Source organism: Hyperolius riggenbachi, chromosome 3 (assembly GCF_040937935.1).
Source record: "Hyperolius riggenbachi isolate aHypRig1 chromosome 3, aHypRig1.pri, whole genome shotgun sequence".
NCBI lineage: Eukaryota > Metazoa > Chordata > Amphibia > Anura > Hyperoliidae > Hyperolius > Hyperolius riggenbachi.
Genome location: NC_090648.1, coordinates 270,043,978 through 270,056,071, shown reverse-complemented (window position 1 = coordinate 270,056,071; position 12,094 = coordinate 270,043,978). Strand labels below are relative to the sequence as shown.

The 12,094-nt window shown below is 43.4% G+C and overlaps 1 protein-coding gene across 3 annotated transcripts in view; it reads right to left on the bottom strand.

Moving 5' to 3' along the window:
- Positions 1 to 12,094, bottom strand: part of LOC137563631 (TBC1 domain family member 22A-like) — a 403,951-nt gene that overhangs the window by 226,394 nt on the left and 165,463 nt on the right. For all 3 annotated transcript variants that reach the window (XM_068276324.1, XM_068276325.1, XM_068276326.1), the window contains exons 6-7: positions 7,804 to 7,932; positions 5,333 to 5,395 (exon numbers count right to left, since the gene is read on the bottom strand). In XM_068276324.1, the coding sequence (XP_068132425.1) occupies positions 5,333 to 5,395; positions 7,804 to 7,932 (192 nt within the window). The remainder of the gene's footprint in view (positions 1 to 5,332; positions 5,396 to 7,803; positions 7,933 to 12,094) is intronic.

Below are 12,094 nucleotides of genomic sequence, written 5' to 3'. Positions count from 1 at the left end.
GATGGGACAAAGATGCATGTTCTCTGCCTATTGCCATGGCTCTTTGTCCCCTAACCGCTGCTCTCTGCCCCCACCCCCACCCCGAGTTTAGCAACAAGATTTGTCGCTAACTCAGTGGTAAACTCAGAGGAGAGGAATTCCCTGTTCAAAATGCCCACCAGAGGTGTTCCTGCAAAGTTTCCTGAACTGCCATTGGGCAGCTCTCTCCCCATGGCCAGGCCTCCTGCCGCTTCCCGCCTCCCTACACGCTACGAGAGACACAGTCTCTCAGTGCAGCCTCGTGACCCAGAGGTCACGAAAGTGAAAGTGGACTATTGTGGCCCATGGGAGCGGTGTTTTTTCGGCTACCTGATCCACTCTGCCTTGCAGATCCAGATCAGGTAGCCTGCTTTTTTTATTTATTTATTTTTCATTTTTTGAGTCCACCTCGGGCTCTCTTTAAAGCGAGATGAAAGTAAAATTTTATCTGTAGTCTAAACCATACAACTAATTGGATAAATTATATACCGTATATATTCGCATACAAGCCAAATTTTTGACCCCAAAAAGTGGTCCAAAAGTTGGGGGGGGGGGGGTCGGCTTGTATGAGAGTCCTGTATGTAGTGATCCTCCCTCCAGTGAAGCACCCACCGCAATGTAAAATAAAAAGCTAGGCAATAATGGCCGCGTGATCCCCCAGTCATGTGCTCACTGTTTAGAGCTGCACATTCAAGCAGGTGGCCGTGTTATCCCCCCAGCGCACCGCCAGACAAGAATGTCTGGCAGCTTTGATGTGTGTCCGCTGCATCTCTCCCCCCCTACCCCGAGTGTCTCCGCAGATGTGTGCATAGTAAAGCGGCTTCATTTGCTTACCGGCGAGACGCCGACATTCCTCCGTACCTGAAGTCCATAGAGGTCTCGTCTCTATGGTACTTGCGTCACGCAAGGCGCCACTAGAAGGCGTCCAAGAGACTAGACTTCTATGGACTTCACTAATGTTGGCGGCTCGTCGGTAAGCAAATGAAGCCGCTTTACCATGCACACATCTGCGGAGACACCCGGGGGGGGGGGGGGGGGGGTTGGGGGAGAGAGACGCAGCGGACACACATCAACTACCTGTTGGGGCATGTAGTAGGGGCTGCATGGAGAGGGGGAGGCTCTGAGGAGGACTATCCTGAAAGCGGACCTGAACTCAGAATGTCCTCTCTGCTCTGAAAGATACACAACAGCATAAGCATTACAGCATAATACAGTAATCTTTTAAACCAAAAACATTTCTTTTTTACAGCTAATATAAATCCAATCAGATAAAATGTCATTGTATTACAAATACATTACAAATATAATGATCCGATCAGATCATTTCCATCTGCACCAATCCAGCATTTCCTACTCCCGGCTTATATGCAAGTATATACGGTAAATGAATTTTAAGCAACTGGAAGGGTTAATATGAAAACCTCTACTTAACTAGAATTGATAACACTGCCTTTGCCTAAATTATCAGATTGTGCTTTACTAAGCTGTGTAAACATTGTGGAAAATCTTCTGCTGTATACCTTGTTTACACAGTAATTAATTAATTACAAGATAATTTGATCATCTGTCCTTCAACCTGTAATATTATTAGGTAACTTCAGTGAAGTGTAAATATGCCTTTGAATGACATTACCTTCTCCACAGTCAAGTCAGCACCATCCAAAAATTGATCAAGCTCCTTTATTGACAAAAAGGTAGCATAACAAGGGTGCAGAGGTACATGATCAATTACCTGTACTCTTAACTGAGTAACTGAATGGCCATGTTGTTTAAAGTGACTGGAGACTGCCTGATCCTCATCACCACCCTAATCGCGCTCTTGTGCGATGAAATCCTGTCCCTGGGGGGCTGGGTCGTCTTTCCTACGTAACCCAGCCCACAGGGGCATTTTAATAAATAAACGACTGAGTCACATGACCTGACTTTCTAATGACGTCACTTGTTGGGGAAGTGACTGCGGCTTGACTCACACGCCGGATGATTTTCGCTGTGGATCCATAGTAAGTATATGCGCATATTTTTGCATTTAGTGAATGAGCGGTTTTCATCTAGGGGGAGTGCTTCTAGTCAGGTATTATGGGATGCTTCTATTCTGCATATTAGAGACTGTAGTTCCCTATGTGGTCCACTTGGCCACCTGGAGTATCTGATTGGCTGAGGGACTCTGTTTGTGATTGGTGTTTGGTGTAGGAGGTAACTATTTAAACACATTGTGTGTGTAGTAGAGTATAACATTGCTTGATACAGCTTGAAAAAGGTCTCGGACCGAAACAGCGCTGCTGTCGCTCTTATGCTTGTTATGCTACCTTTTTGTCAATAAAAGAGCTTGAACAATTTCTGGATGGTGCTGACTTGACTGTGGAGAAGACGTTGAGGTGTCGGAGTGTGCAGAGGCACTACAAGTCACAGCACATCAATTTCCCACAGTGGGTGCTTGCTACACACTGACCTACTTTTGAATGACATTAGAACATTATTTTTTGCTGTTTTTAAAGTTTTAGAGCAAAAATTTAATTTTGAGTTTCGCACCGCTTTAAAGTATCACATCACCACAAACAAAATGTTGGGTGGGGAGGAGGAGTGGGGTCCTCCTGTTAGTTTTGTAAACACAAAGCATCCATATTTCCCTTTTGCATTATTCCAGGTTTTAACAACTATAAGCACCATTTATTAAAACAAAATAAAGGCTTATTGCTCTTAATCTCACTGCTATAACTATTCTCTCTAGTAGTCCTTTTTTAAAATCAGGAACAATCTCTATCTCATGTCCATCCTCTGGCTGCCCTGTTCTGTAATCCTGTGATTCAATGAAACTGCAAAATCCCATTATCACCTAAATACTATATGCTTTCTATTGTTTATCCATAGAAAATAGATGGCCTAAATATCCCACTTAAAACCTTCAGGTTAAAAAACTCTTCTGTCTGTGCCACAAACCACAAATGACAAGTGAATGATAGGATTCACGGAAAAACCAAGACCCAAATATTTAGGTAAAAGGAGCCTATTGTTTCACATAAAATGAAGTGCAGGATAATAAAATACATGCACATTTCAATAAAGAGATTGGTTAGGGTTTAGATCAACCATGACAAGAGCTGATGTATCTGTCAATCATGAGCTGAAAAGATCATATTTATATTCCTTTGCAGTGATAAATATTTTGAATGAGAGCTCTCTTGTGTGAAGTGCAAATTCTGATAATTACTTGCTTCGTGCATCTATTAACATCCAAGGAAGATTGAAATTTTGCACTTATTTTCCAAGTTTTAGGTCAAAGCAGATCATAAGTTAACTGTGAAAATGTTAAAGTAACAACAAAACAATATATAAAAGCACTTTATTCTTTATAAACTCAAAATGACAAAAAAAAAACAAAAAACACATTTTTGCTTTTTATCATATAGACCATACAATAATACAAGACCACCTGAACCATTTTTTATTTAATTATTTACACTCTATTCAGAACAGTTTAAACGTAAAGAAAACCTATAGTGAGAAAAAAAACTCCCCTGGGGGTTACTCACCTGGGGTGGGGGAAGCCTCTGGATCCTATTGAGGCTTCCCCCGTCCTCCTCGGTCCCACGTCGGCGGAGATCAAGCTCCCCGAACAGCGAGGATGTAAATATTTACCCTCCCGGCTCCAGCTCAGGCACAGTATCGGCTCTCCGCCTAAGATACAGGCTAATATAGCCGATCGCTGTCGGGCCGTTCTACTGCGCATGCACAAGTCGCCTGCGCAGTAGAGTGGACCAGACTGAGATCAGCTATTTTTGCCTATCTCCGTGCGGAAAGCCGCAACAGCGCCCCCACTGGGGCCAAAGTATACTTTATTGCTCTGAGAGCTGACTTTGCATTTTATTCATAACTGTTTTTTTTTTCATCTTAAAATATAAGCAGAAATGCTTTCTGACTGTCTGTGTTCAGGAGAGTCTGCAGTGTCAGAGAGGTGTTTGTTTACATTCCTCACTTGATACAATTAAACACAAGATAACATTATCTCCATTTCGGATGCATCCAGCTTTCCCGTCATTGAGCTTTTCTGTCCTGTGTTTAACCCTTTAAAATGCTGTTCTAGTAAAAAAAAAATGCTGGTAGTATATAGTATGCTGTAAATAATGTTTTACAGCAAAGAAGAATTGCTGGGTTTCATTCCGCTTTAAGGGAATATTCATGCAAAAAAAAGATTCATGCAAAAAAAAGAATGAACACAATTTTGTGCATGCGTTTCCAATGCATGATGTGCATGTCAGGCTGCACTAGAATGTGGATGTGAGCAGCCAGGAAATCACAGTAAAATGTCTCGGCTGCAATACATTAATACATTCCACACGCAGGAATGCACACCTGTACTATGAACAATAACATAAAAGTCTATGGACTTTCGTGTTACTATGCAGATCACATACTGTACAATGTGCAGTGCGTCATAACTGAGAGCTCCCCACTTAATGTAAATGGGACCAAAAGCAAAGCTGTTGCTGGAGTCTGGGGGTGCAGCACTGTCTGGGCTCCTTCACACTAGCTAATGCGTGCACAAATGCGATTTCATGCACGTGTTACGATGCATGGTGTGCTTGGCAGGGGGTTGCTTTTCAGCATGAATCAGCAGCTCTAGCACTATAACCCAGCTGGAAAATCATGTGCATTTTGCGATAAAGTGTTCCCGAGCACATTACATGGTGGGAAATCTATCTACTGTGAACGGTAACATGAAAGTCAAAACACTTTCATGTTATTTTGCGTGTCACACAAATGTGCAGTGCATCATAGCTGACAGCACCGCACATAAGCATGAAAGGGTCTGTCTGTCTCTCTCTCTCTCCTCTCTCTCCCTCTCTCTCCCTCTCCCTCTCTCTCTCTCTCTCCTCTCTCCCTCTCTCTCCCTCTCTCTCTCTCCCTCTCCTCTCTCTCTCTCTCTCCCTCTCCTCTCTCTCTCTCTCTCCCTCTCCTCTCTCCCTCTCTCTCCCTCTCCTCTCTCTCTCTCCTCTCTCTCTCTCCTCTCTCTCTCTCTCTCTCCTTCCTCTTCTACCTTCTGGGCAGACACCAAGCGGCCTTCACAGGCTGCAGAAAACTGGAGCCTATTGATCCTCTGTCCCATCAACCCTACCAGCAATATACTACCACAAGAAGCAGGAGTGGAGCTACTGTGGGAAAAGCAAGGCTAAATCATGGGGTCGAAGCTATTTAGGCGGCCGACATACTGTGTGTGTGCGGTGTGTGCGTGTGCGTGTGTGTGTGTGTTCAAAATAAGATAAGATCTCATTAAACTTTCACGTATCTGCTCAAAAAAGTGGTGGAATACACTTACCTCTGTAACTACTGGTTGAAGAATTAATGTCTCTGGACTCATTCTAGGAATATCTATGTGAATCTGAAATGGATACAAGATGTACACTTTTAATCAAATATTCCAGAATCACTTTGTTCACTTTCCATTTGCTTTTCCACATTTCACTATGTGTTTAATCTAATCCTGCACTGCATATTATATGAACAATTTATTTAGACAATGAGAGACATAGCAGCTTTCCTCTAATGTCACTGTAATATATTTGCATATTTACGAGTCTTCTGCAGTCTGGCACTTCAAAGAGAAGAAATATTTGAAGGGCAATTGAAGTTCAGTGATTAAAATAATTAAACTAAAACAGTAAACATAGCTTATGGGTGAATTTTCGACAGAATACGCTAATAACTTGCATTGTGCATGACTTGCACTTGATGAGCGTTTTTACCAACACATCATGGAGGATTTTAGTCTCAGGATAATCTGTATTCCTCAAATCATGCAAGAATTATGGTCTTGATAAAGCAGCACTTGCTGTTTTCTCTGCAGAACAAACATGTTTGGTAAATAGAGACTTGCATGGGATTTGAGGACAAGTAACACATTATATTTGAAGATTCCAATTTGCACTCAGTGGTAAGTCAAGTCAGTTTTCCTAAACATGTTCAACTGCCTCATTGTTACAAAATAATGTTTATTTGCGTAGTATCATTGTATGGTCATTAGTTTCAACAGTACATTGGAAAGTCAGTGAAGAAGGCATGTTTGGCTGTTTCACACCAAAAAGCTTTAAGCTCCATCTACACGATACAATTCTTTGTGCAATTTCATTACGATTCTATCTACGATCCAATTAAATCCGACATGTCCGATTGGGATTTGATTCAATCCAATTCGATTTTTATTGTTTTGCAATTGCAAATCAAATTGAATCGAATCCCGATCAGACATGTCGGATTTAATCAGATCGCACAAAAAATCTTATTGTGTAGATTGGGCTTTAGGGCTCTTTTTCATCTGCGCAATTTTAGCTGCGCTTTTGGAAACGCAGTGCAATGCGCAATCGTATTAATTTCAGACAGTGCATAGAATGCACTGTCTGATGTTTCCACACGTGTTGCAATTCATTATTTCAATAACAATGCATGGATGCATGCATTTTCGCCGTAATCCCATTCATTATAAATTAATGGGATCGCAAGCGCGTCTTGGAGAATCACAACATAACGCAGAGATGTGTGTCGCCACAGCCACCTGCATTGCAAGTGGAAAAAAAGGCCTTAGTGTTTTTAGATTGATTTTAGGTAAGCAATTTTGAAGCGATTTTCAGAGCACTTTTAATTTTCTATACTTGTTACAGAATTGCAATTGCTGCAAAAATGCTACAAGCAGAGCTCTTAATAAAAATGATTGTCTGATGAGAAAGAGCTTTTCTGATCAACAGCACTTTGATGCATTTTTGGTGTAAAACAGCCCTGAGACAGAAGATGCAGTTTTATCTAGAACTTGTTGACAAAAACTGACAAGTGGTCTGTAGCGAGAAAAGTTACATTCACAGCCCCAGGGACAACATAGTTTGTTATGGTCTTGTAGGTTTGGGCAACAACACTTTGAGGGTGTGTACACACGTCCATTTTTGATTGGCCAATCATTGGCCAATTTTACCACTTCCATGTATAATTCGAGCATACATACACAGTTTTTCAAACTCGGTTGGCTTTCACACTACAATGACTTGGTAAAATTGGATGTGTGCATATACCCTGAGATCAGGATGTAAAGCATGTGAAAATATGTTTCAATGTGAGAATTCTCACTGCAGCATTGCGTTTTGAATAAAATCCCAACCAAGCTGAATGGAGCATCACCGAAAAATCGCATAGCAAGATTGCATTTTGCAATTGCACGTGTAAACCAGCCCTTAGTGTCAGAGGAGGGAGGAGAGAAGGTAGTTGGAGGTAAAGCTTGGCCCATATGCAATTCTCTTTTTCTCTTATGTTATAATATTTTTACAACTTGTCAATAAACTGCCTTTTACACCATCAGCAAGCAATAAAATACTACAATTTTTTTTTATTACACCCTTTCACCTACTTTTTGGTTGCCTCTGTTTGTTAGTGTTTGGGCAGGGCCAACACATTCATAGGTGGTAAACGCCAAGGCCCCTAGTAAACAGTGATCCCCTGCAGAGTGCTCCTCTGCGAGTACCCCATCGGGGACCACTATACACTTGGTTGGAGACCGGGGTGGGAGGTTCGGGGGAAGTCTGCCAGCTGGCTCTGGAACCACTGGAGAACCCATCACTATCCAGGGGGTGGAGCAGATAATGCTGCATCACATTTAGAGGAAAAGTCTGAACAAAGGTAGAGGTGTGTGTTTTCACACTGCACAAAGTGACACTCTATGTCTGAAGGAATTCAAGTACATTGTTAAAGCGCATTTTACACCATACATGACAATGTATTTATACATATCGACAGCTAAATACACACCTGTCTATATGTGCTTTGATTTGTTTCCTCATTTCTGGAATGATAATATTGTTCTATAAAGGCAAAGTACTCTTTCTGCTTTCGCTTTAGTGTCCCATCTCGTCTCTCCACATTCGCTGGAAGATAACCCTAAACATCAAAGAGACAATGGAGAAATAAAATAAAACCGAACAGAGCCAAGTGAAGTTTAGTAAGGTCATTTTGCAAACTGAATGATGTGGCACCATTTAACCTGATAGGAGCTGATATAAACATTTAGTACTACAGGTTAGGAAGGTGCTGAGAGGGAAAGGTTAGGATTAGGAATGCCCATGGTTACAGTTAGTGCTAGAGTAAATTTCTGTGCAGTGCCAAACTCACTGTAATGCCTAAAATGTGAATGCATAAATAAGAGAAACCTATGCAAACTCAGTATTAGATCATTAACAGCAAATTTTGTCAGGATTGTCACAGTAATAGGAACTGTATTTGAAGTGATCCTATAACGAGAGGTATGTGAAGGCTGCTAAATGTACAGTAGGATTTCCATAATCCAGCACCTACAGGGATTGGTATATGCTGGACAAATGTACTTTTTTGTTGCTTGAGAGATACTATTAAAAATAGGCCTAATTAATTCCGTGCTATACCTCATACCGTATCTACACCATAAACTCTGTATAAAGCTGGCCATACACTGGTCCGATTTTCCGCCGTTTCGACAGCAGATTCGATCACTGGGATCGAATCTGCTGCCAATCGTTCGCGCTAAACGCACCCACTGATCCGATTTCCTCCAGAAATCGGATCGTTCCGTCGATCGCGCCGTGCAGGAAATTACCGATCGCTCGCGGGTAAGGAGCGTGTCGCTAGCGGCGGCCGATCCGATGCAGGTATACATTACCTGACGCTGGCTCCCGGGCATCTTCACCGCGCTGCACCGCTCTGTTCCTGCTCCATCCCGGCGTACATTACAATACAATACAATAACATTTCTATAGCGCTTTTCTCCCATAGGACTCAAAGCGCTTAGGCTCTCTCAGATTCAGTAATTGGTAGTAGGATGAAGTATTCACACAACAAAAGTTATATTTCTGCAAATGCCAAACTGAACAGGTGGGTTTTCAGTCTGGATTTAAACACGTCCAGGGATGGAGCTGTCCTGATCTGTTGAGGTAAGGAGTTCCAAAACGTAGGGGCAGCATGACAGAAGGCTCCGGGACCAAAAGTTTCCAAGTGGACTCTGGGTATGACAAGATTATTAGAACCTGTTGATCTGAGAATGCGGGGATTGCTACGCAGCTGCAACATATCTTTCATGTATCCAGGGCCTAGATTATTCAGGGATTTAAATGTCAGTAGGCCGATCTTGAATAGGACCCTCCATTTTCTAGGTAGCCAGTGAAGGGAGTGCAGGACTGGCGTTATGTGGCAGTGACGGGGTTGGCTGGTTAGCAGTCTGGCAGCAGTATTCTGTATCAGCTGTAGGCGGTACAAGACCTTTTTTGGAAGGCCAGTGTAGAGAGCATTGCAGTAGTCCAGTCAGGATGTGATGAAGGCGTGGACTAAGGTTGGCAGATCTTCTGGGGGTATGAGGTGCTTGATTTTTGCAATGTTCTTCAGGTGAAAATAGGATGATTTCACCACAGCAGAGATTTGGGTTCTGAAGTTTAAATCCCCATCAATTAGAACTCCCAGGCTACACACATGATCAGAGCTGCGTAGATCCGTGCCTCCTATTCCCAGTGGTGAAGACTGCAAGTTAAGTTGTTTTGTTATCATGCTCTGCCCTCCAAGCAGAAGGACTTCACTTTTGTCTGTATTTAGTTTCAGCCAGTTGTCATTCATCCATTTCTTTAGTTTACGTAAGCAGGCGTTTATAGTTAGAGTTGGGTCTGTCACACCAGGCTTGAAGGAAAGATATAGTTGGGTGTCGTCTGCATAGCAGTGGTATGTCAGGCCATGTTTTTGGATTCGTTTTCCCAGCGGTAACATGTAAATCGTGAAAAGCAGTGGAGAGAGGATTGAGCCCTGGGGCACCCCATACTTAAGTGATACAGGGGTGGAAAGGAAGGGCCCCATAGACACTTTGTAGGTTCTGCCACTCAAGAAGGATTGGAACCACTGAAGAACTATGCCATCAATGCCGCAGTATTCCTGTAGCCTGTTTATCAAGACGTCATGGTCAACTGTATCAAAGGCTGCAGAAAGGTCTAGCAGTATGAGGATTGAGCACTCTCCTCTGTCTCTTGCCATGAGCAGGTGGTTGCATATTTGGATGAGGGCAGTTTCAGTGCTGTGGTGTTTCCTGAAGCCAGACTGGAATGGATCATAACTGTTGTTTTGTAGGATTTTGGCTTCTAGCTGGAGGTAAACAGCTTTTTCAATTAGCTTGCCCAGAAAGGGGAGGTTAAAGACAGGTCTGTAGCTGGTCATTGCATCTGGGTCCAGGGAGGGCTTTTTGAGGAGAGGCCTGATGATTGTTTCCTTCAGTAAAGCAGGAAATATCCCTGATTCTAAGGAACAGTTAACAATTTTGAGGAATACCGGTACGAACAGGTCAGGACAGTTCAACATGAACTGTGTTGGGCCAGGATCCAGGTCGCAGGTAGTTAGGCGGACGTGAAGGAGGATGCTTGATGTGACTTCTTCATCAATTTCTTTGAAGTTTGACCAAGGTGCTACATTGTCTTTGCTAATGGTCTTCGGCGCTATATTAGGCTCAGATGCTGTAAGTTGGATGGCGGATCTTATAGCGGAGACTTTGTCTGTGAAGAAATGGGCAAATTGGTCACAAAGGTCCTTTGAAGACTCGATATTACGTTTTTGACATGCCAAGTTGCAGAGTTTTTCCACTGTGCGGAACAGTTGGGCTGGTTTGTTAACTGCATTTGCAATCTCTTGTGATAGAAAAGGATGATTTTTTTCCCGTGATTACCTTTTGGTAGCTCTTCAAGTGGGGGATTAAGGCATGTTTGTCTTCTGGGGACTGAGATTTGCGCCACAGTCTCTCAAGTTTTCGGCCTTGTCTTTTCAGCTCTTTTATAGCGTTATCAAACCACTGTGCATGATGGTGTGAAGTAAGATATTTGGTGCGCAGAGGTGCAATGGTCTCAAAGGTGGAGGACACACATTTGTTGTATTTAAACACCAGAGTATCAGGGTCCAAGCTGGAGTCAGTCAATTCATCAAAGCTAAGGTTATCTCGGATATGTTGAGGTGTTAGCCCTTTTAAGCGGCGATATTTTATTTGATTCTTGACCTGGTGTTTGACAGCTGGTATTGAGAGGGAGAAGTGGATAGTGTGATGGTCTGACCAGGCAACAGGATTAATTTCCACATTGGCTATTGACAGCCCAGTATGGAATATAAGGTCCAGAGTGTGACCTTTCCTGTGAGTAGCAGAGCTGATTGATTGGAAGAAGCCCAGTTCATGTAAGGCACGAGGTAGCTCTATTCCAAGTTGTGAAGAGGAGTCATCCACCCATGTATTGAAATCTCCAAGAACAATCCATCTGGGGTGTTCCAGTGGAAAGCCTCATCTACACGGGTAGATGAGGCTGCGATCCGGCGGCTCGATTTGCCGCCGGATCGCCTCTTCCGCGTGCGCCGCATTCGATTCCCCGCTCGTGCTTGCTCGTCCCCGCCGGCGCCGCTTATCTTCCGCTCGATTCCCTGCCATTGTCCCCTCGTGGGGAGCGAGAAGGGAATCGGCGGTGCGGAGATCCGTCCTGTCGGTTCTTATCAATCGAGCCGCATCAGCGGCTCGATTGATAAGGAGCATCGCAGCCGCATCTACTCGTGTAGATGCGGCTTTAGGTTGCATAGGAGGTCTACAAGTTCCTTAAGGAAGTCTGAATATTTTTCTGGTGGGCGGTAGATCAGCAATATGTTAATGTTTTTCTCAGCTGAAAGTTGCACCCCCAAGCATTCAAACGAGTTGGTAGGTCCTACAGTAAGTGGTCTGATTTTCAAAGCTGATCTAAAGCAAAGTGCAACCCCTCCTCCCCTGCGTTCTTTCCTGTTGCAGTATATCACAGAATAGTTTGTTGGCACAGCGGCCTCCAGGGTGGGGCCAACTGGTTCAGAAAGCCAGGTTTCAGTCAGGCAAGCCAGATCAGAAGACTATTAGATCATGTATGATTGCGGTTTTGTTGTTTATCGATCTGACGTTACAGAGGACAGCCTTGATGGGGCTACCCTGGGAGCTAGGGTCTGAGATTGAGGACTCCAGGAGAGAGCAGTCTCCAGATGTGTGGCTGTCATCTCTGCTGGATTGTGCTGGAGCTATTAGGGTTGTTGGCTGGGTGTA